Source organism: Drosophila novamexicana, unplaced genomic scaffold (assembly GCF_003285875.2).
Source record: "Drosophila novamexicana strain 15010-1031.04,08,12 unplaced genomic scaffold, DnovRS2.1 tig00001361-arrow-arrow-pilon, whole genome shotgun sequence".
Classification (NCBI taxonomy): Eukaryota; Metazoa; Arthropoda; class Insecta; order Diptera; family Drosophilidae; genus Drosophila; species Drosophila novamexicana.
The window spans coordinates 585,010-608,794 of NW_020824852.1; the positions used below are offsets into that span (position 1 = coordinate 585,010).

The 23,785-nt window shown below is 41.6% G+C and overlaps 3 protein-coding genes across 3 annotated transcripts in view; 2 read left to right on the forward strand and 1 right to left on the reverse strand.

Moving 5' to 3' along the window:
• The window catches only part of LOC115767271 (uncharacterized protein DDB_G0283357), a 40,061-nt gene extending 33,319 nt beyond the window's left edge, over positions 1-6,742 (reverse strand). The window contains exons 1-2 of the mRNA XM_030711496.1: positions 6,639-6,742; positions 5,598-6,572 (exon numbers count right to left, since the gene is read on the reverse strand). Of these exons, the coding sequence (XP_030567356.1) occupies positions 5,598-6,535 (938 nt within the window). The 5' untranslated portion in view covers positions 6,536-6,572; positions 6,639-6,742. The remainder of the gene's footprint in view (positions 1-5,597; positions 6,573-6,638) is intronic.
• Positions 6,743-6,824: 82 nt separating this feature from the next.
• Positions 6,825-7,950, forward strand: LOC115767272 (glutamic acid-rich protein). The gene is made up of 2 exons (XM_030711503.1): positions 6,825-7,075; positions 7,161-7,950. Exon 2 carries the CDS (start codon positions 7,164-7,166, stop codon positions 7,896-7,898), a length of 735 nt encoding a protein of 244 aa, XP_030567363.1. The 5' UTR covers positions 6,825-7,075; positions 7,161-7,163; the 3' UTR covers positions 7,899-7,950.
• Positions 7,951-8,105: 155 nt separating this feature from the next.
• On the forward strand, positions 8,106-12,403 carry LOC115767296 (DExH-box ATP-dependent RNA helicase DExH2). Its single transcript, XM_030711528.1, has 3 exons — positions 8,106-9,031; positions 9,091-9,298; positions 9,362-12,403. Exons 1-3 carry the CDS (start codon positions 8,393-8,395, stop codon positions 11,425-11,427), a joined length of 2,913 nt encoding a protein of 970 aa, XP_030567388.1. The 5' UTR covers positions 8,106-8,392; the 3' UTR covers positions 11,428-12,403.
• The last annotated feature ends 11,382 nt before the right edge of the window (positions 12,404-23,785 follow it).

Genomic DNA, 23,785 nt, shown 5'->3' on the forward strand with positions numbered 1-23,785 from the left:
TCGACCAGAAAGCGTCGCTAATTAACGCCGAGCAATGCGAAAAATAATAACTAAATATGTGTAAAGACGTCAAACCCATTTGGCCAGTTGGCCAATTGGCAGCTTTTGGCCATTTGCCTTGTCTTATTGCGTTTGCCTAATCCCCGATTTATTTTTTGTTTTTTTTCTTTCGATTTTCATTTCAATTTTCAAATGTCTGCTGCACAAACACGCGAGTTGAATGGACCCCAGTGCAACGTGCAACGCAAGCTGTGGCAGGCTTTTGCGATGCGTGACAACTTCGGACAGCCCGTCGTCATAAGGCCCTTAGTGAAAGGCCGTTTGTTCTTTATCTATTTACACTTAAATTTTTCTCTATTCTTATTCTTTATTCTTCGACTTAGAGGTAAGGTGTTGCGTTTCAGACGAATCGAAGCGTCGAATGACTGGAGCTGACGAGTACATCAGAAATTCAACCCTGCACAATTAGGATGACGAGAAAGATATCGTTGTCAGGAGGCTCAAACGAAGGAGAGTTGAAGGAGAGAGAGGAGAGAGAGGAGACACTTCACGACTTTATCAAAATCGGCCGCATGTGACGACGCCTGGAGGGGTCCGCTTAGGCGAATCATTATGTAAGCTAACTGTGCTGTCACCCAACCCAATCATAAAATTAAAAAAAAAAACTACTGACAAATGACTATTCACAAAACAAACGATTTTTTCAGCATTTTCAAAATATTAAAGCTCATCATATTATTTGAAGAACCTAACGCTTTTAGAAACAGAATAGGCAAACATATTTTATCTTTTGTTAAGACAAGCCCTTTCCGTTAAATTTACATAATTAAAAAACATCCCGACTATCTTATCAGAATTTGTTATCGACCCCAGTATTGCAAACGCAAACGTTTCTCTATTTGAAAGCTTGAAATTGTTGAGAATTGTAAGCGCCAGGCTGCAAAAAGCAGCGGTCATAGCTTCAGATATTGTTTTCTACGTGATTTACACGGAGGCAACAAGTGCGTTAGAGTGTCTTAAGAATCTTAAGCTATTCTCTCGCATAATTTAAAATTTAGAACTAATGCAATCTATTGATTTTAATTTGTTTTAATTATAATACGAAAGTTGAGAAACGAATTGTTTACGATTTTTTTAATTTGACTTTAATATGTTTTCGAATTCCCTTCGGTATGGATTTTCAGGTTTCAAGTTTTAGCCAAAATAAAGGTGGGGGACTTGATACGAGCTTTCATTTTAAAACAAACTCGACTCGTCTTGCTATCGGTTCCGTTATTCCCAAGTATTTGGACATAATTAAATAATAAACCATGAATACATTTTTAAGCTCCGCTTCAAAGTATCTTAATTAAAATTGTTTTTATTAACTTTTCCCTCCCAGCTTTGTTTTATGCTAATCTTTTATTTGTGAATTGTATTTGAAAGTTTGCAAGAGAAACCCTCCTCAAGACCGTTATGAATATTATTTTTCTAACTATTTGATAATTGCCAAAAATATAATTCTGTAAGCATGATGTTCCTTCTAGGCCATTTCCGCAACATTGTTGCCAGTTCAAATGTGGCAATAAATAGCTGCAACAACAACAACAACAATAATAATAAAAAATAATAACGAAACAGAAATGCAAAGAAAAATAATTAAAGTATTTCACGTCTGTGTCTAACGAAATAATCGCCAACTCGGGCTTAAGACCAAGCAGAGTGGCTTGTGGCAAGTGGCAAGTGGCTTGTGGCGGGTGGTTTGCTACGGTGGGCGGTGGGTTGGGGGAGGCAAAAGGTGTGCGCAACACCGAAACAAAATACGATTTAATGCGCTTTTCGAATTCTACTACGCCGCGCTCTGATCACATCAGTAAACATGGATATGGATAGCTGCCCGTTCATTTATCAAGCCCCGGGGCCTACTCCAGTCTTATAATAAGAGCATAAGGCAAGGTATCATATGGTTATGGTAGTATATATTATAGTAACACAGGCTATATAGCATATGCTTGACTACAGGGTAGAGTATATGACAGGGTATATGACATGATAGTACATGGTAATTGGTATGGTATGGTATGGTATGGTATGGTGTGGTATGGTATGGTATGGTATGGTTTGCTATGAGATGAGATGGTTTATAAGAATATTTTGTATAGTTTGGTATGATATGGGATAATTCTCTGAGTATACTCAAATGGTTTGGTCCGGTATGCTATGGAACAATATATGATATGGCTTGTCATATATATAATATAAGATTACAACAGTGTAGTGTACCATGGTACAGTTGCAAATAATAAAGAAATTGAATTTTGATAATATAAGATAGATAATATACCTATATTGCTCTGAATGGTATGATATGGTATATATGTATATTGAAGGCCTCTGTTTATAACACATTTGAGGTGCGACTGATTGAAGTTTTCGATTTTTGTTCAGTCCTTAATTATGAATTACAAATTAAAAAATTACGAATTACAAATGAAATCTGTTTCTCTCTCTCACTGCACAGTGTAATTATCGCAGTCAGTGGCCTAATCAGCCACTGTTGGGAGTTGTATAGCTTAATGGCTTGCACATGGGCTAATTGGTTGTTCAAAACTCTCCCTGCCACGCATTTGATCAAATGTTAAACCAATTTGGATCATTTTGATTGAATTAAATCAATTAGAGAAACTTTCATATTTCAATACCAAAAGAAGATCAATAAGTGAGAATATAAAAAAAACCCAGCAACATTTTCAATTTTCAAATTTCTTTCTAAATTGCATAATAGACTATTTTCGATGAACTGAGAAACTGTTCTATGAAAACATAAAAAAGAAAATTAATATCAAATTAGTCAGCATTTTAAGAAAGTTTATATATGATCAATCTAGCCAGCCCCCCGTCCACTTCCCTGAAATCGATCAAAACCGTTGTCCAGCTCCTGTTTTGGCAGCCTATCTGGAAAACTTTAAGGACTAGAGTTACAAATTTGGGATGTGGGTTCCCGCACAGACAGATCAAGAGAATTTCAATTTTTAGAGATTATCCGGCTTATCCGAAATAAAAACTAAGAGAGCTCTATGAACACAGATTTGTGTCTGAAACATAAAGAACTAATTTACAAATACAATAAAGTTCTTTGAGATATTATGTATTTCATTCTAAATTCTAAATTTAATTCAACTTACTCAAGATAGTTGATTTATCCATGTAGTTGGGCATAAACAATGTGATGCAGCGCGAAAACATAACACAACACACACACACACACACATATGTGTAGGCTATACACACATACTGGACTATCTTTGACGATATCGAAAACGCTCGAAGAAAAAAAATGGAATAAAAAAATGATAACAATTACGTATAGTACCAGAAATGCACGCCTAACTAACACAATTGATGCAACATTTTGAAGCAACGGTTAATTTGTGTTAACTGTTTGTTGCTGCCTGAGAGAGAATCGCAGATCAAATGTGGCGCGCGCGGCACGTGCTATGCGAACAATGGTCGACGCTTGTTTAACTCTCGCGTCTTTCAGTCTGCGGTCTGCCAGTCTCCGATTTCGACTTCGACTTCGACTGCGACTGCGACTGCGACTTCGATTCCGACACCGACTCCGACTCCGACATTGGCCACCGGTCGCCAAAGAAATGTAAAAGCCGCAGTCGCCGCTGCGCCGTGCTTCTGCTCAAAAGCGCAAGCGCAAGCGCAGAAGCGGCAGGCGTGAAAGCTTCAAAAGCTTTTGCTTGTTTTTTTACGTTCAGTTATGATTATAGTTGTTGTTGTTGCTGCTGCTGCTGCTGCTGCTGCTGTGTTGGCTACTTTCTGTCTGTGTGTGCGTGTGTGAGTGTGTGAGGCGTCGATGCGCTTTTTGCACACTGGCGGGCTTTTTCTTGCTGCTGCTCGCTCTCTTTTTTTACGTTTTTTGAATTTTTGTTCATCTTATCTTAAAGTTGTCTACCCTGTACCCGTAAAATTGGGTAAAGGGGTATTATACAACAGCTATGCAAATTGAAGGTTTACTCAGAGAAAGGCGATATTCTAAATTTCAGAATGATAGAAATGGAATCGCATTTTCGCTTTCTTTGACAAATTTCAATATTTGCTTATTAAAATATATGATTAATAATAGGGCAAAAATACCAAATAAAGGTTTACGTAAAACAGTTTACTTAGTTTGGGTCTATTATTTTGGAGCTGCGCGTGTTTTCACTCTGAATGTAACAGGCTGGTGTCTACGACTATGCTTGAGAGCACTTCCAAGCCAAACTACAGCATATCAGCTAGTCGAGCACTCTCGAGTGGAACACTCTTACTTGTTAAGTTAACTTTATTCAATCGAGCTTATGTTTTTGAATGCTTTTTATGGCCGCAGCCCGCGTCATGCGCTTCTAGGCAGGGCAGCTGGGCAGCTGGGCAGCTGGCTTTGTTCGACTCGCTGTCTAACGGAAATAACGTTGCTTCTGCTGCTCAGGTGTAAGATACAATCCGTTTATATAGTAATAAATAAAGATACATACATATATGTATGTATATTTTGCATATAGTCAGGCGCTCAGCTGCCCGCTCTTCGCCTGGCTTAAGCTAATTATGCACTATTATTTACCTTGAACTCGGTTTAGCTCAATTTGGTTCGGTTTAGTTCGGTTCGGTTCGGTTCGGTTCGGTTCAAGCTTAGTTTGTTGCTCTTTTAATTCGAGACTCATTCAAATGCAATCAGTCAAAATCGCATCTAATTTCTCAACTAATTGGCAATGCAATTGAAAAGTGTTTTCAAAACACTTCATTAGCAACAACATTATTAATGATTATGATGATGATGATGATGATGATGATGATGATGATAATTATGATGAAACTCATAATTGAGCGCTTTGCAAAGGTGTTCGATATCGCCAACTATGCGGCAAGTTCACTGAAAGCGTGATGCGGCAAAGTGGTGAATGGTTAGGTATTTCCCATGTTTATCAAGAATCCGATAATTATTTATGTTTACTTATTATAAAACCAAACCGAACCGAACCAAACTGATTTTTTAAACATTGGCTTACAAAATTTCGCTGGAGACCTTAGCCTCAAAAGCCTATGGGCCCAAACCATTTCATTTATCTAACCATGTTTGGATGATGTCAGTTTTGGGCAGAGGTCGACTTTAGCACGCAACTTCCATGTGAATATATTTACGATGGGCAAATATTTTCAGTAGAACGTGCAATTATGAATTACAATTGAATTGTCTTTTTTAACATATTGCAAGATATGACAAATCAAGATTTGAACCAAGACATTGGCTCAACGTTGAGGCAAATCAGCTGAAGGAAGGAAGGAATTGGGTTGCACAGCTCTTGGCTTTGCCGTTGTACTCCTAACATATATCTACCTGATCATATCAAATCGGACTAATATATGCGACCTATGGATCGGAAATAAGGCACTGATAAACCATATTTCTAAACAGTGGGCGATGTCTACGAAGTCGGACGAATCGATCGACAATATCATAGTTTTTCGAGCATTAAGATATGAAGTATACTAAAGCTATATGTGCGAACGTACTTCGACCCTATATAGAAGCTGATTCTAGTTATGCTATGTATATATAGTATGGACAGTACCTGATGGCAGCCGCTGCTGCGGCAACTGGCTGCTGTTGGGCCGTGAACAATTTGGAGCTGCCGCCAAAGCGCTGCTGATGATGGTGCGGATGCTGATGCAGGAGCTGGCCATTGAAGTCGAGCTCAGCATCGATGGGGCCGTAGTTGGTGCGATTGCAGCTGAGGCGACTCGCATGGGAGCCGCGCTCCGAATTGCATTTGGAGCCGCAGAGTGAGTTGTCGCAGTAGCGGCAGCATTTGTTATAGCTGAACGTGGAGGTGCAGAGCGTGCAAAATGAGTCCAGTTGCGATTCGGCGTGATCCTCGTCATCGAGGTCTCCGTCCATGTCTGCGTCCGCCCCTGCCTCCGCATCTGTGTTCATGTGCAGCTTGTGGCAGCGCAGCTTGAGCGTGTGTGCGTTACTGCTCTGATCCTCATCCGAGCAGAAATTGTATCTATCGCTCTCCGTATCCTCGGCCAGGCTGCTGCCTGCGCTGCCTTCCGCGCGAGGTGGCGTCATGCCGAATCCGCTAAGCGGGCAGGAGGGGTAGCGCGTTAGCGGAAACTGGCGTACATTGTATTTGCTGGTCATGGATAGGTTCTCGTTGAAATATATCACATTTGAGGCGCCATTTGGTTCCAGGTCCAGCTCCAGCTCCCGCTCCCTGTCCCTCGCCCTGTTAATGCTCAGTTCATGATATTTACGCAAAAAGGCCGCATTACAATCGGCCGCAGTATATTCATGTAATTTTTTCGGCTTTGACATTGGGTGAAGCGGAGAATGTTGCTGCTGCTGCTGTAGCTGATGATGAGGCAGGATCTGCATCTGTGGTACGCCTTTGTTGTTGTTGTTGTTGTTACCGCTGGGATTACTGTTGTTGTTGTTGTTGTTGTTGTCTCCGACGGATATTCCGCCAGACCGCAATAGATCAAACAAGCGCTGCTTGAGATCGCGCATTGCGTCTGCATGAGAGCGTTGCCAACTTGTTGAGCGTCTGGAATAATAAAGATATAATATATTATTAAATAAATCAATTTATTTAATTTGCACCCTCACACACTCTTTTAGCGCCTAACTTTTGACAAATCGACAGCTTTTTGCGTCGCACTCATAGCAAGCAGCTTGCGCGCATGTCAGTACCTAAATACGAACGTGTGTGACCAAGTTGTTTAATCATCGTAAATATACCAAAGATATGTTTTTTTTTTTTGTCAATACATATTAAAGAACACCGAAATGAACGAAAACAAATATATTGGCATATTTTAGATACTGAATAAATTTTGGTGGTAACATTTTTCGACAGCAACATTGTCTTGCGCGCTTGCTCATATAGCAGTCAGCCTTTAATCGCAGCCACGCACATGTTTGCCATCTGACTGATTTGAACAAATTGAGTAAGCACTTGCTGTTATCGATAACTTTCTGTCTGCGCCAGTCCAGTAACAAAACATTTTGTAAAATTAATAAACGAAAATTAACTGGTGGACATTTATTGTAAGTTCAGCAGCAGAACTATATTACTGCGCAAACAAACTATACATTTTACCAATTAAATTTGTTTCCTACCGTCCCGCCACAGAGCATGAGTACACAACGCGGGAACGCAAGTCGCACACGTGCCCAAAAACACAAAAATCGTCATGTATTCAAAAACGACTTGCATGACAAGACGCCACAGCAGATACGACTTAATAAGATGCACGTATCGACCGTCTGCCAACGCTGCAAGGAGGTGATCGAGTGGAAGATCAAATACAAAAAGTATAAGCCCCTGACCCAGGCAAAGACCTGTGCCCGCTGCCAACAGCGCACTGTGCGCAAGGCCTACCATGTCATCTGTCGGGACTGTGCCGTGAAGGATCATGTGTGCGCGAAGTGCCTGAAGAGCGCCGACGAGGTGGCAATCGAAGCGCCAGAGCCAACGCCTCAGGAGGAACAACAGCTGCAGGTCGAAATGGACCGGCTGATAAAATCCTTTCCAGAGCGCAAGCGACGCGCATTTCTCCGCTTCATGGCCAAGGGACGTAAGCAGGAGACCGAGGAGCCGGTTGAAGACGAGGAGCGGGAGGCGCAAGAGAAGGCGACGCGCGTCAGGCATACGCGCGAGGAACTGCTAGAGAAGATCAAACAGCTGAATCTCGCCGAAGAAGACGATGATTACAACGACGATGAGGATGAAGACGAAGACGAAGATGAGGACGGGGATGGGGAGGGGGAGGGTGATTCTGATGTTGACTCAGATGAATGCGACAGTGAGGAAAGCAGCGATGAGGAGCAACAAAAACCTAAAATAAGCGATAAACTTGTAAACAAATAACATCTAAATGCCGAAATAGTGTGAAAATTAGTTTATGAAAGCACCATTTTTTTTTTTTTTAATAAATTAATTATTAACATGAAATTTATAACGGCGTTTTAATTATTTATCATAATTGATGTTTTTGTTAGCTGTCTGTCTGTTCATATCTTAATTTATCCCAGAAATTATATTTCATGAATAGATTGCATATTGAATTGTTAACAGTTAAGCTTTCGTTGTCGGCCAAAATAAAAGCTTTGAAAAAGCTTTGCAGCTTTTCATTCGAACTATTTGCGAAATCCAATGCAAACACGCTGCGAAGCAACAATCGATTGAATCTAATCGCTTGCATTCGCTGAAAGGCTAGTTGCTATGACATTCCGGTTGCCAGACAGCCGGCAGTAAATACTATATTTTAGTCGCCAGTCGAAGCGATTTGCTTCGTTCGTTTTTTCTTGCTTTTCACGAAGCGACATTCAAGTTAGTTTGAAAGGTATTGAATTTGTTGCAGGATGACTAACCGAAAGCCAAAGAGCGGCAGAAGCCGTCGCAAGAACAAGAACAAGAATAATTCAGGTGAGGAGGCGGGAGCCGTGCAATCCACACAAGCACCGAAATCGAAATCCAAGCAAAAGTCAAAATCAAGTGACAAATCGGACAAGGCCGAGCAGAAAAAACTGACATTCGGGGAGCTACAAATGCTGCAGCAAACTGTGCTCAATTTTGTAAGAAGTGACGACGTGTCGCAGGAGATAGTTGGCTTGGGCAATCTGGAGCGCAAAGAGATTCACCTGTTCGCCCGACAACACGGTCTAAAAACGCGCAGTCGCAGCAACAACGGCGAACGCGTGCTGACCCTGAGTCGCGGTACTAACACGAAGCTGAATATGCATCTCGATGATATCAAGCTGGCCGTGTCACTGCAATTTGGCAGTGTCTTGGACATGGCCCTCAAGGACTTGAGTCGCAGACGGTCGCAGCCCATTCAACCGCAGCGACGCGAGCAAACTGTTCAAAACGGCGGCCTAGTGGGCATTCCACGTGTGCCGCCGATCCCTCGCAGCACCTGCAGCGAGCTGGACGACGAGCGCCGTAATCTACCCATATTTACGAAGCGCGAAAGAATATTTGAGCTGCTCGAAATGTCGCAGGTATGTCGCATTTTTCATCGGATCTAGCAATGCATTCTCAATGGGCTTCCCTTCTGAAGGTTCTGATTGTGAACGGTGCCACGGGCTCTGGCAAGTCCACCCAATTGCCGCAGTACTTGCTGGAGGAGGCAGCCGCATCGAATCAGTCCGTACGCATTGTGGTTAGCCAACCGCGGCGCATTGCCGCTATTAACGTGTCCGGCCGCATTGCCGAGGAGCGCGGCGAGGTGCTAGGCGACACCGTTGGCTATATTATACGTATGGAGAGTAAGTATTCTAATCCCAATGCTTCCCAATATTCCTAATGCCAATATTCCTACTTGACTGCAGGCAAGTGCAGCAGCAACACGGTGCTGGCATTGACCACAAGTGGCTGCCTGCTGCGCACGCTGGCCATGAAAAGCGGCGAGTTCTTTAATAACACCACACATCTAGTCATTGATGAGGTGCACGATCGCGATCTGGACACCGACTTTCTTTTGCTGGCCATTAAACTAGAGCTGGAGCGCAACAAGTCGCTCAAGTTGATACTAATGTCGGCCACAATGGATATAATGGCGCTGTCCAAATACTTTGGCAATGCTCCCGTCTTGGATGTGGAGGGACGCAGCTTCAATGTGCGCATCTATTCGCTGGAGAACATACTGCACATGACCGGCTATATGACGCCGCAGATGGCACGTGTGCTGGGCAACAAGACCGACGCTGAAGGGGATGAGCTCGTGGAGGCCTATTCGATTGCACATAATATATACGACCAGGAAATAGACAATTCGCTGATTGTGTCCCTGCTGCAGGTGCTGCTGGTGATGGGCACGAAGGGCGCCGTCATTGTCTATCTGCCCGGCTATCAGGATATGACAAAATTGATGGATCAGCTGGTTGACTCTCTGCCAATGGATTTGGTCAAGATAATGTTGCTGCACAGCCAGGTCGATAGCCAGAGGCAGAAGGATGTCTTTCGCGAATATTCAAATGTGCAGCTCAAGATTGTGCTAAGCACAAACATTGGCCAGACTTCGATCACCATTCCCGATTTGCTCTATGTTATCGATACGGGCCGTGTCAAAATGAAGACCTATGATCCAGCGACCGGCGCCTCGCATCTGGCCTGCACTTGGATATCCCAGGCGGATGCACAGCAGCGCACTGGGCGCGCCGGTCGTCGCAAAGATGGCATATGCTATCGCCTCTATAGCAGCAATCAGTATCACCGTTTCAATCGCTTTACAGTGCCGGAGATACTGCGCCATACACTCGATGAGGTCTGCCTGTTGGCCAAGATAGCCGCCCCAAACAAGGCGATCGAACATTTCTTGTCGCAGGCCCTGGACCGCCCGCAGCCTGTTGCCATTGCCCAAGCTTGCGCCAAGCTAAAGCTGCTGGACGTGCTCCATGACGAGAACGAGAGCGTCACTCCGCTGGGCCACATCATAGCCGAATTGCCGCTGGATGTGCAGCTGGGCAAGTGTCTGGTTTACGGCATCTATTACCAATGCGTGGGCAGCATGAGCATCATTACCGCCTACTACTCGGTGCGCGATCCGTTTGTCCTGCCCACCGATCGCAACGCACGCAGCGAACAGCGCAAGTCCCGTGATTTCTTTAGCCTCGAGGCGTGCAGCGATTCGATTGGCATACTCCAGCTGTACCATGAGTACATGTGCGCCGACAACAGGGGCAGCCGCGAAATGGACAAGTTTTGTGAGAAGCACTTTTTGTGCCGCAAGTCGATGGATCTGTTCGCCTCGGCGGTGCAAACGCTGCGTCTGACCCTGATGCGCATGATCAAATTTGTGGACATGAGGTCGGCCACCAAATATGACCACAACTTGAATATGGTACGTCTGGCATTGACTGCCGGGCTCTATCCACAAATTGTTTACGTCGATCGTACAAAGAATTCGCGCCTCATAGCCGAAGGCGATCCGCGTGTCCAACTCTCGAGGAACTCCTGTTTACCCTTGTGCTTTGCCAAAAGGATAAGGGGCACCTTGAGCGAGTGGCTTCTATACGTGGACAAGAACCGCACAGCTGCCCTCGTCTCGCACATTGAGCATACGACGCTAGTCAGCACTTTGATGGTGGCCCTCCAGTGCGGAAAGGTGGCCAAATTGGAGCCATTCGTACCGGGTATACTCGATCCTGTCGATGAATACAATCCGGTTGATCATTCTGTTCTGCGCTTGGACACCTGGCTGCGCATTCGGCTCTCCACAGAACTGGGCGAAAAGCTGCTCAGGCTGCGTTCCAATATTGCCAAAGAGTTCAACGAGATGGTTGGCAATCGCACTGTGGTATCAGCTCGTTGTCCATCCGTTGAATATGTCCAAAGACTATTGGATCTCGATACAGACCAATCGGGTCTATCGGCTACAGATATTGTATTTTTCTAGATGTCGTACTAACTTTGCCATGATCTTAGACCAGCTTGCATATATTTATTTAAACATTTTATTTATTTATTCTCTATCTGAGCATAGGTTATTAGCTAACCTATCTGAGTATAGAACAGACAAGAATATCTAGTTTACAGGGGGTTTTTTTCGCATCGACTTTGTGGATCTATGTATTACTAAATGTACAAATTTAAATTATACTGTGAAATTATAATGCAATACGAATATATTGCAAACACAATTAAGACCTAAGAACGTGCTAAAGCCCTAACTCGAACTATGGTTTTTAGAAGATCTGAATCTGAGTCTCTATTTGACTATGAATCTATGAGATTAATACCTGAAATGGTTATAAAATTAATTTGTATACTCATATTCCAATTGACCCAGAATCTATGAGATTAATACCTGAAATGGTTCTAAAATCAATTTGTCTATGGATTTTCACAAAATTAAAATATATAAATGTATGTTGACTTAAGAGAGAACTTTCAATTATGATATCAGATGAATGTTATATTTTGTATTCTTTAACTAAGCAGGGCGCGTCTCAGCATTCCAACTTTAACGTAGCAAATTCAAGTGTACGATTTTTAATATATTACAATTTATAAATGATATATGTGTACTATCTAGGCATCTTTTATTAGAATATACAGCTGATGTTTTCCATTCCCTAACATAATCAGATAAAAGCGATTTATGCAAGACAAAATTGTAAAATGATAGTCGCATTCGCAGCTTATAAAAGGACGTTAGTCGCAAACAATTTTAATTGATGTCTATTTATACAAATTGGTCTTCTAGACATTTAAATATAATACAGTATTAGCATACAGTGAACACGTACTTAAACGAATCGGGCATACATATCCGTATTTTGAATTTATCTAAACGCAAATTGAAATTATAAATACTCAAATATGTAGTTGCATGGAATTTTTCATTAGAGGCTCTTAACTAAGAAACTATGTCAACCAAAATTCATTATAAATATTTAAAATGATGAAAAACTAAATAAATATATATGAATGTAATTTATCTGATTTATGGACATTGTTCGATGGCAATTTGTAGGAATTTTAATGAGCCCAGGCTAATATAAATGTCTATACTGGCTGGCATTTTGCAGCTTCGATCGGTTCAAGTCTTGGCCAATTTCCCAACCGTGAAAATGGCGAAACGTGTGAGACACGTATCAAATGAACTTTCAGAAAAGATCCAAAGTTTCAAGCTAATCGGAAAGTAAGCAAAATAGTTATTGAGTCCGATTTCTGCAACTTTTCCACAGTTGCGGGTGGAATTGCCAAAATCGATGAAACCAGAATTCATCAGGTACTTATTAAGAGCTTTAAAAAAAGTTTTGAATTTGAACAAAGAGTAGATTTTTACGAAAAGTTTGCAAAACTTCTCGAATGAAACAAAGATATATGAGAATAAGTTTGAGGCATAGCGGATGGTTCTTTCCGCGACATTTTCACGCTTTCGGGTGGAATTATCCAAAACTCCGGCTAAAGGCTGACACCTTTATGACATAGGGTAACAACATTAAGTTGAAGTTCGACCAGAGGGATGGACTTCGCGAAAAGTGTTAGAAACCTCTTTAATATACAAAGATATGTGAGAATAAGCCTAAGGCATAGCGGATTGTACACAAAAAAAGTTGGATACAGCCTCTTTCCGGGACATTTTCACGCTTTCGGGTGAAATTACCCCAAACCCCGGCTAAAGGCTGGCACCTTTATCACATAGGCTAACAACAGTAAAAATGAGTTAAGACAAACAGTTGTACAGAGATATAGTAAATGGTGGTTGTAAAGTGCTGCAGTGCAACATTTTGTCAATATTTTAGCTGCCGCCTGTTGTTCGTGGAGTTTCGGCATGAAGCGCGGGGCTCGCCTTCAATTATGCCAGCACTTTAATTGCTGGGTGAAAATATGTGTGCCACAAGTGCATGGAATGCAGAGTTGCTGCAGAGTCGGTGTCGCTGTCGCTGTCGGTGCCAGTGTCAGTGTCAGTGTCAACCAGCTAGATGCCACTGTGCGGACGGCTCCTTCATTTGCCATTGTGCCAATGCCAATGCTGGGCGGCTTTCTTGTAGAGTTGTTGCGTTGTTGCATTGTTGCTGGATCGCTGGCACTGGGTGCCAGGCCCAGCCCCCTGGGCCAAGTGCGGCCCATTGAGGCGCAAAAGACAACAACAACGGCAACAAGAGCTCGTAATTGCACAGGCAACCATGTTGCCGCATGTACGCAGTCAATAAACCTGCGCAGTCTCCCCCAGACTCGCCCAGTCTCCCCTCTCTAACAATGGCAAGACAGCCAATTTTGTGTGATGAAAAAAAGACAACGTGCCACAAGCAAGAGGCAGCAGCAACACATGCAGCAAAGAAAGTGAAATTAATTTGTAACTTGTCTCTGCTGTCTGTCTTTCAATTGTTGTTGTTGTTGCTGCTGTTGTTGTTTTTTTTTTAGCTACCTTTCAATTATGAGCAAAGCAACTGCCAGCCAAGTTTCCATGTGCCCACAAGTATTGCTCTAGAAACGATATGGCTGATTGCCATTGTTTATTAGTTCCATTCGTTTATCTTGTCACTATTTAGTTTCGGTTCGCCTCAGTCGTAGCAGTTATTCAGGAACTCGACTCGGTTCACTTGCATTAGAATTCAATCGATTTTCCAATCGGGCTGTTTTAAGCCCAGGCGCAATTTTAATTTCCTTTTACTCTGAACCAAACCTTCAGCTAAACCATAACGAGCATAATTGCAATTAATTGCATGGTCAAAAAATTATTTAAAAAATGTTTGCAAATGTGGCGAACCCCGTTCCGGACCGAAATCTAAGTTTATGGATGTGGAGAACCTGTAGCATAAGCCGGATCTGAAGTCGTGGTGGTTTGAACCATTATTAAATGTTCAAACAGCAAAAATACACAATTTTTTTGAATATACTTTGAAGAGGCAAACACACTGGGACAGTTATCCAAGTTTAGACTGGTGTGGCTCGCCTTGCCGTCTTTTCATTGCTTATAATTCTCAAGTGGTTATTGCTTGGTGCTGGAGTTAAGGGCTTGCAAATCTAAAGTAGTTAGCAAGATTTGCTGAAGATAGATCCGGGATCCGGTTCTTGACATAGTTATATAGTAGAGAACCTATCTTTTGGTGCTTATACCTAGTTGTTCTTGATCGCTTTTATAATAATAATAATTATTTATTAAATCGAGTTAAACTTTATATCGATCGAGCTCAAATAGATTTGCAGCCTATTTCAAATCGGTTCTATATGTTTTTCATGTACGAACATCGCATTTATTAAATGCTAGAATATGAGATTGAACCACATCTGAATTGCCTTTGAGTCGAATATTGTTGTTGATTTCAATATGCAGTTGGGCCAAAACCTGTTCAGGGCGAGGGCCTTGGCTGGCGCATTGAGCATGTGGCCATGGCCGGAACCGCTGCTGACCCACAACTGCAAAATGTGGCAAGTGGCCCGCAGCCAGCCACCCGCCGAACAGGTGCAAGTCCGAGCCGGCCTCAAAGTGGATGCAGTGGATGCAGTGGACGCAAGTGCATTCAACCTGTTGCCAGTTGGCCGCCACTTCCACTTGTTGGCCAAGTTTATTGTCCAGTCATTAACGCGCGGCTGCATTAGGCTCTTGCATTTCAATTCAATTTGAGTGCTTGAATGGGCGAGTGAGTGCATTAGCTCAGTTGCCAATTGGCATTGATTTTGAACCCGCGTCTCGGTTCAATTGCCCACAATTGACAATGGGGCACTCCGCGAAGCAAATTGATTTCATCTTAGCCCCAGGACTGGCTGACTGGCCAGCCTCCGGGCCAGCCTGCCATAGCTTCCATTTTTCCATTGTGTCCAATGGCTCATTGCTTATTGGCTTTGTGGTTTTGTGGTTTTGTGGTTCTCCAATTGGCCGTTAGATGTGCCCAAATGCTGTACAGGTAACCTAACTGTATGCGCATATGCCTTCGATTTGCGCAATTCCCCAATGATTAGGCACAGCTTATTGGCCATGAATCGAATGTTCTGACTGTGATGCCACAGCTCTTCCTATCATCAGAGCTCATTCGATGGATTTTACAAGAAATATCCAGTATTTTTCACTCCAGATTGATATTTCTTGATTGAACACCTAGTTTCCATCACAAGATCTTCAAATCCTTTTTGTATATATGTTAATTTAACTACATTTTAAGTTTTATATCTAGTGTATACTTTTGATCGAATCTGGTATAATTTAAGTCCAACTCTCTTTAATCTTTGATACTTTTTAATTTCAACTAAGTTTTATTTCTATTTTTTAAATTATTTTTCTATACATCCCAAGTCCAACCTGATTATTATAAAGTATTTTATGTGGCTGGAATTCAAAAATAAACATATAAGAAAACTCCCAATTATTTAGTTATTATCATATAATACGTTATATAAATTTACAAATATATATACTAGCGAATATTATAAGACTTTGCCAAGTCCATACCATCCCTTTTGGAGACATGTCATACCCTGAGCTCCCATTCCACTCTGCAGAGTTGCCAAATTTCCCACAATCACATTTTAAATGCATTTATATAGATCTAATGACAAAGAATCGTGTGAAGCAAGTCTCAAATTGATTTACATAAAAATCTTTGAACATAGATTTGGGCCTAAACGGATGGCTAACAAAGTAGTTTTATATTACAGCTTTTCAAAAATCTGTCTGACACTTAAATGCTAGAATAGAGCATGCTTAATTTAGGCCCTCTATATAGAAATACAAAAACTAAGAACTTCATTTTTATGCTGATACTTCCTACTTCTGTTTCCAAGTGCAGCAAGAGTATATTGGCTGTGTTGTCAACAGTATTTTAGCCAGTTACTCCATATTTTCTGTACAGCATATGTTTTTTGAATATTCTCATCTAATCCAGCTTCATGTTTTGTGCCAGAGTCTTAAACGCTCTCGAGCTAAATACCCCAATCGAGCTTTATATATACTGCAGATTTTCTTTGATGAACAGATATCATGTCTATTGGGAATAGAGTATCTAGCGATTGGGAACTGCTGTTTGCTTCTGTTATGATTGGGTAAAAATATTATTATGAACTTAAACTGGGGATTACCTTAAAAGCTGTTTGATTCTCTCTTATTTAAGAGGGGGTTGAGGAATATCTGCCTGTTGCTGTATGTGACATGTGTATGTGCGTGCGTGTGTGTTAATGAAGCAACTGGCTGCGACTTGACGAAAAAGCTGATTGATAGCCGTGTTGTCTGTGAAGCTTAGAGCAACAGTTACAGTTACATAATTACACAAATTGATTTCACAGAGGCCCGCGGTGCTGAGCTGCTCCCAAATGCCAATGCGAATGATGACATCAGCAGCAGCAGCAGCAGCAGCATCTGCCACAACATCATCTGCCACAACGGCAACGGGCACGACATCACGAAATGCGTTTTGGTAATTCCAAATTGGGAATAATCATAATACATAAGCCGGTGCTTGGGTATGTGCAGCAGACAACAATCGTTAAAGAAGGGTATGAGAGGGGGGAGGGGGTATACAGCCCGTATACCCTGTCACGCCAGCAAAACACGAGCCGCCTGCCTGCGGTTGCATTTAAGAGCGCACCGTACGAAGCGCCAGTGAAAGTCTCAGCCGGGTCAAATCAATCAGCCTGGGCGGCGACCTGGCCAAAATGCCAAATGTGCCTTTTCGTTCCATCCCAGCCAATCCGCCCTTCGGCCACCCCTACCCCTTACATATTTCACCTAGCTTTGCTTTGTTGTGTCTGCCAAACTGGCAGCTAATTAATTTTTCTGTTTTTCTATAGTGTGTGCGTGTTTTTTTTTCTTCTCAGTTTTCGGCCCCCTGCTCTACCCCAGCCATAACACCTCTCGCAGCGCCTCGACTGCCTTCAAAAGCAACGCCTAATTATGTCATTAAAAGCGTTTTCAACGATTATGCGTTCCACGGAAGATTGTCGAAACTGTGTGGCAAATAGTATGACGACGATAATGATAATGATAGTGACCCATACGGGAAGAGATCCAGCGGTTCATGATAGCACACATCATACGGAAACTAGGGCTAATTCCAGTTCACAGATATGGCCTATGATAGATATAGATAGATTTAGCCAAAGATCTTGAATACATTTATGCTCCTCCCAAAGAAAGGATGCTGGGTACTGTTTGTGGAACAGGGGCTTTGACGATTTGGGGCTGGCTTACGCGATGTTTGGTTACGTTGGCGCATGACGAAATCTCTGCCAAACGGTAAAAGTGAAGCGCATTGTGCGAGCCACAAACCACTTACAACGAGTATTGGCCAAATATGTGGCCGAAAGTAAAAGCCAAACGAGAGCGAGCGGCGCGCCGGCAAACAAGTCGTGACGCCCGAAAGTGGCGGCCAGCTATGTGCAGCAGCAGGCAGTCCGACGCCTTGGTCTGCATTTGGCCAGAGACAGCAGGAGCCGGAAATGACCGACAAGGCTTGCGCAAGATCTGCCGCTGATGACTCTGACCCAAGACGTCACAGTTGGAGCCGAAGCCGGAGCCCAAGTCGGAGTCGGCGCTCTGTGTCGGAAGTGTCGAAGCTGGCGCATAACGATCAATCAATAACAATAAATTATTTATGCATAAGCTTATAAATCGATCGTTGATGGCTTGCAACATTGTTGGGTCTTAGGCCTCCCGCTCGCTGTTGCCCCGTGCCCAGCCGCGGCTTTGAACTTAGTTTGTTGACAGCGAAATTTGTTTTGCTTTGCCGCAAAATCGAATATGGCCATTAAAATGCCAAAAAGACAAACTGTAAAATTGTTGTTGGTTTCTTTGTCTTTGGCACGTTGTTTTTGTTTTTTCTTCTTCTTCTTCTTGTAGCTTTAGTCGTGCGGTAGTCCGAAACAAATCAAAATGCAATTATGTAAGACGCACAACAATGCAAAAAGTCTTACAACTCTGAGGCGTGCCACTCGTAATAATAATAACATCCTCTACCAGCTAGTGTCAAGCGCCTGGCACAACGCGTTGCTGTTGACAGCTTGCCCCATGCCGCACAGCTGCAGCCCAGTGCAGCGTATTAGACACACGCGTTGCACGTACTCAAATGCATAAGCTGCTAATGCCTGACCTCGCAAGCACTTAAAATTTAATTAACATGCGCTGCCTCGTTTTGAGTACGGACTTTTCCTTATCAAGAGTCTGGCTATGCGTGAACAGGTGAGCTGCAGTTGGACAGGTGATGAATGTAGCAACAATTAGAAACCCAGCATACTGCACAGAGATGGACTTGGCTTCTTATTTTGATGAGCAATTCATCAGGACAGCAGATTTGCTGTCCGTCAAGGAATTTTTGTCTGCTTGCTAATTGGTTTTAATTAAGGCCAGTTTTGACGATATGCCCGTAATAGAAACTTAATTATGATTATGAGAGAATTTATAATCATCTATTGTGACGTATGTCTAGTAAATATTACATATATATTTTAAGACCACATTTGATAGTTGTTGCTTTAAGTATAAATACGGGAGTGTCTAACGGAGTTCAACCAAATCTTATTTTTCATATACAAGCTACTTTCTCAATTTTCAAATATTTGTTTGCCCTATAAAGATCACTTGTCACATATATCAGCTGCAGAACTGAGGCCTATCAACATTTTCCACAGTTATTGTCTAATAAAGAGTTTTCTAAGGAAATCGAAAGGTTTTCTTTGGCAGCAAATCCCACTTGAGCGCATCGTTGGCCCGGATTCAAAGGGGCTTACCTTTGAATTTGATCGTTGGAAAGTTAATGCCCCCTCATAATAACCCAAGTTAAGTGCTAGACTAGACTCGCACCGCCCGCGCGCGCCCCCTTGCTGTTGGAGCTGAGGCGCATCGGTTTGGCATTGTGCTCGCTTATTGGGCCGCAGCTTATTCATACGTATATATATTTGTATTATTATGATTATAAATATTTTTATTATCGCACACAATGTCTACGAATTTCACTTTCGATCTGCACACAATACAGCTGCAAATATGAATTTGTGGCACAATATATTATATATATATTTATTTATTTATTTGTTGCTCGCCATCGATTTGGCTTTGTGTCGCCTGGCAATCGCCTAATATATATGATGATGATGAGGCTCACGAGACAAGCTCCATTCTTCTGTCCCCAGTATTTTGGTCTGTCTACTGAAAGCACAGATCGCGCTGGAGGTGAAGGGTGCACACCTCAGAATTGCCGTCGAGATGTTGAAATGGTAACAAAACGGCAACAGACAATTGTGATGGGGCGTTTTGTGTAAACGATACCGATTTCAATTCCGATTCGAAAGCGAGCAGAAAGCCGAGACTAAAGCCAGCTCCAATACTCGGGTAGATGAATTATTGTTATGCATAATTCGTGTGACAAATGCGACACCCAAAAAGAGTGAGAAATGCAGTCGAGCATTGATAATTATGTTAATTGCCCGGCCGAATTGTTCAAAATTATAAGAAAAAACGTAAGAGGGGGGGCTGCCACTCCGCGCCCAGGGGCGTAAATGTGCAGCAATAAATAAATTGTCGCCTTGCTGTCGACAAAAGAACCTGCCCTCCCCCCGCGGCCACATTGCCTGCGATTTGTCATGAAACGGTTGCAGCCACGATGAAAGCATGCGGCTTCAAGCTGACAAATTTTTTGTAGCTATTTTGTGTATTGTCTGTACTGACAACAACAATACAACAACAGCAACAATAACAATAACAACAACAAGAGACTTTCATTCTTTCCCCCACCCTTGATAAAGATACACTTTGTTGCGCTGTCTCAACTGTTATTTTTTCCAGACGCTTTGTTGCTGTTGTCATTTGTTGCTGGCTTTTTGGGTTGCCACAGCGCTCTGATTATATGCTACGTACTATTTCATTTGCTGACAGACGCGCACGTACAACAAAACTCACAAAGACAACAACAACAACAACAACAACAACGACAACAACAAGAGACATCTTAACCACAAGTGCCTCAGCAAGCAAATACAGGCACAGCTGCTGAAACCGAATTTGTAATACCTTGATAATACCTGAGTTACAATTAATTATTAGTTCGATAAGTTATGATAGACTGGCTGCAAATCGGTTCGAGTTCGCAATTCCATTTTACTTTTATGCTATGCACCAAGCTTTGCCCAAAAGGCAGCCAAAGCAAAGCTCGAAATATACCATATTTTAGCCTAAAAATTGTTTTACTTAAAATAAATATCTTTTAGGTTGGACCCAGCACCGAAGCATAGGTAACTTGGGCCACAACCTTTGCATTTAGCCAAACATATTTGGCAGATCAAATTTAGCCCGCAATTTCTATATGAAAATATCTACGGCATGCAATATTTTCAGTAGAATGGGCAAAAGTAAACAAAAAATGTAAATGTTAAATTAAAATGTTAAACAAATATGTAAGCCAAGGTTTGAACCAAGACGTTGGTTCAAGGCTGTGGCAAACCAACGAACAATGGACACATTTCATTTTGAGCTTGTCTTTAATATGTAGGAAAACAAGGAAACATAAAAAAACATTTTCAATTGCTTTGGCTAACGCTTTAGTTGGGAGTAAAGTGTCAGCTGTCCAAAGTAAAGTTCCAAGATATTAGACAAAGAAAATGTGGGACGCAATGTGCCTGAAAATATGAGTGGGATTTGTCTGCAACAGGAAACCAAGAAAAACTGCAAGCTCCGAAAGTTGCCTTATGAAATTAATATATTTTTAAAATCTAAAACAATGCAACTTTAACTTAATATTTGTGGAGCACCAATATCTTGCTAAATATCTATTAATTATGCTTGTTTGTAATTGTTTCTTAATAGCCTTCTCTGCATTTGAGATATGCAAATGTGAAAACCTAAAATGACCGTTAGCTGTTATGTTTAATTGCGACTAAAATAGAGATTTAGCATATATTAAATCTTTGCCAAATGCCAGGTAATTAAGCCAAAATGTGACAAAACAAAAATTGATAAAGGGCGATTAAGAAATTTTAATTTTAATTGGCAGCTTAATTTTGTTATTTTCTTTGGCAGGCATATTTTTATGGCTTACGTCTTGTAAACGCAGTAAAATAAATGCCTATGGAGCTTACATCAATTCATTTTCCCAGCAAACATGTTGAGAGATTCATGGTACCCGCCCGAGCAAGCTGAGTAGGCACATTCAATGAGCAAGCACATCTGCATGGCGAGTGCCTGGAGCTGAGATGCGACGTGTCGATGGTTACACGATAGCTAGATACTTAGAACGAGAGCCATGCAATTATGATCCGCTAGCTTTGGCTGAGCGCGCTGCTCATGGGCATGTCCACGCCCAGGAAGAGCTGCAAGGCAGCAGCCCCCCTGAAGCAAGCTCTTCCGAATCGACTACAACAAAAAATTGCATTGAAAAAAAAAATAGATGCACTTATGCTAAATGAAATGTAAACTTGACGCAAAGTAGATTTATTATTAATTTAAACATTGTCGTCGTGGAAAACAGAAGTGAAAATGCGAGCGGCAAATGACAACTCAATGTGCCTGTCGCTGGCATTGCGTCGGGTGGCGGCGGTGCAAATTATGAAATTAGTATTATGTGAAATGGAGTTAAAAGTGTGATTAACTTGGCGCGTATGTAAAACCCCCAGTCGAAGCCACAGCCAAAGACAAAGGCATCCGAGGCATTAAACATAAAGCATACGGCATAATAAGCTAGCTAAACCAAACGGCAAACCGCAAAAACGCCAAAGACAATGAAAGTCAACTAGTTGCGTGTGTGTGCGCGTGCGTGTGTGTGTGTGTGTGTGTGTGCGAGTGGCAATTAATACCATTTCAGTTAGTTTTCGCAGCCAGCAACTGTTTTCCAAGTGAGCAAGCATGCGATTTCGTCTCCAGCTCCCAACGCTGACAGAAGAAGAAGACAAACACATCAGCCCTGCAACATTGTTGTTGTTGTTGTTGTTGTTGTCGTTGCTGCTGCTGTTGGCTTATTAGCAATGGCACTTAGAATCGGCATTGGGCTTGTCAAGTGGAGAAAGCCACGCAATGCGGTTGCCCAAAAAACCGCAAGCGCAGCGTTCCAACTCCACAGACAGCTGCATGTTATTTCAAGTTCGTTGCCTAAGTCTTTTGTTCTGCATGCGGTAAGTGCACGAAAAACAAATAATTTCGCATTGAGGCTGAATGTGTGAAACAAATTGGATTAACTGGCACGCGAATCTGTTGCCCAGCTGCGAGCTTCGATTTCGATTTCGATTGCCAGCTGGGCAGGGCCTCGTCCAGCCTCGTCACAGGGCAATGTCTGTTGCGCTTTGCTTGCTTCGCTCTCTCAACTTTTCTATAGTTGACTATAATCATACAGTATTAAATGTACATAAAAACTAATACTCGAGACCAAAAACCAAAGCCAAATATAATTTATAAGTATTAAAAAGAAAATCAGCAGACCAACAATTAATAGACCATGAATAGCAGCTAGACGTTTTCATTGCTTGGACTTTTTAGAGAAAATTGCACACTTTTCAAAGCTAAACTTCAGACTCAGTTTCAGATCTGACTAAGGTACACATAACTCTCATATCTCTTTGAAAGGGATTCATTAGCAGGCATTAAACAAAAGGCAATTTAATAAATTACAATAAATTGAAATTAATTTAAATTTAAATAAATTTTCATTTTATTTTTGCACTTAAGTGCTTAGAAAGTTGTTATGAAGTTATTTATTTTCATTATTTTAATAATTTCATAATTTTATGGAATTCATAATATTATACTCAATTTTTATGTTAGATCTTTTATTAAAGAATATGAACCTGCATTTTATTGACTTTGATTCGAGTATTAATAGTTAAACGCAATTTTATAAATTTAATTGACGAATTTAAATACTTTAATATTTATTTATATTATGGCAAATGCCTGCGCTTTTATTAATGTTGTGTATTAATGTTGTTTGTTAAAGTACTTTGAACTTACAATAAATATTACAAAAACTAACCTTTTAATTTGAAGCGAGCTGCGTCAATTGTTTGCAAAATAATGAAATGAATGTTGAACTTTGTTTTAATTCCTTTTCTTTTCGTTGTTGTTTTTTTGTGAATTTTTGTTTAAACATAAGTAAGCAACTATTTTGAATACTTGTCGACTTCAGCTCACGCAAAACATTTTTCAGCGGCTTTTGCAAATATTGTGCAAACTATAATTAATTGCATTGTGAAAATAAATGTTGCATAAAAACGATAAAAAAAAATGCAGACACAAAACAAAACAAATACAAGAGACATGCACGAGTAACAGACATAGGCACAGGCACAGGCAACGTCTAGGGGTCAAGGATTCCTTTTTCATTTATTTTTAT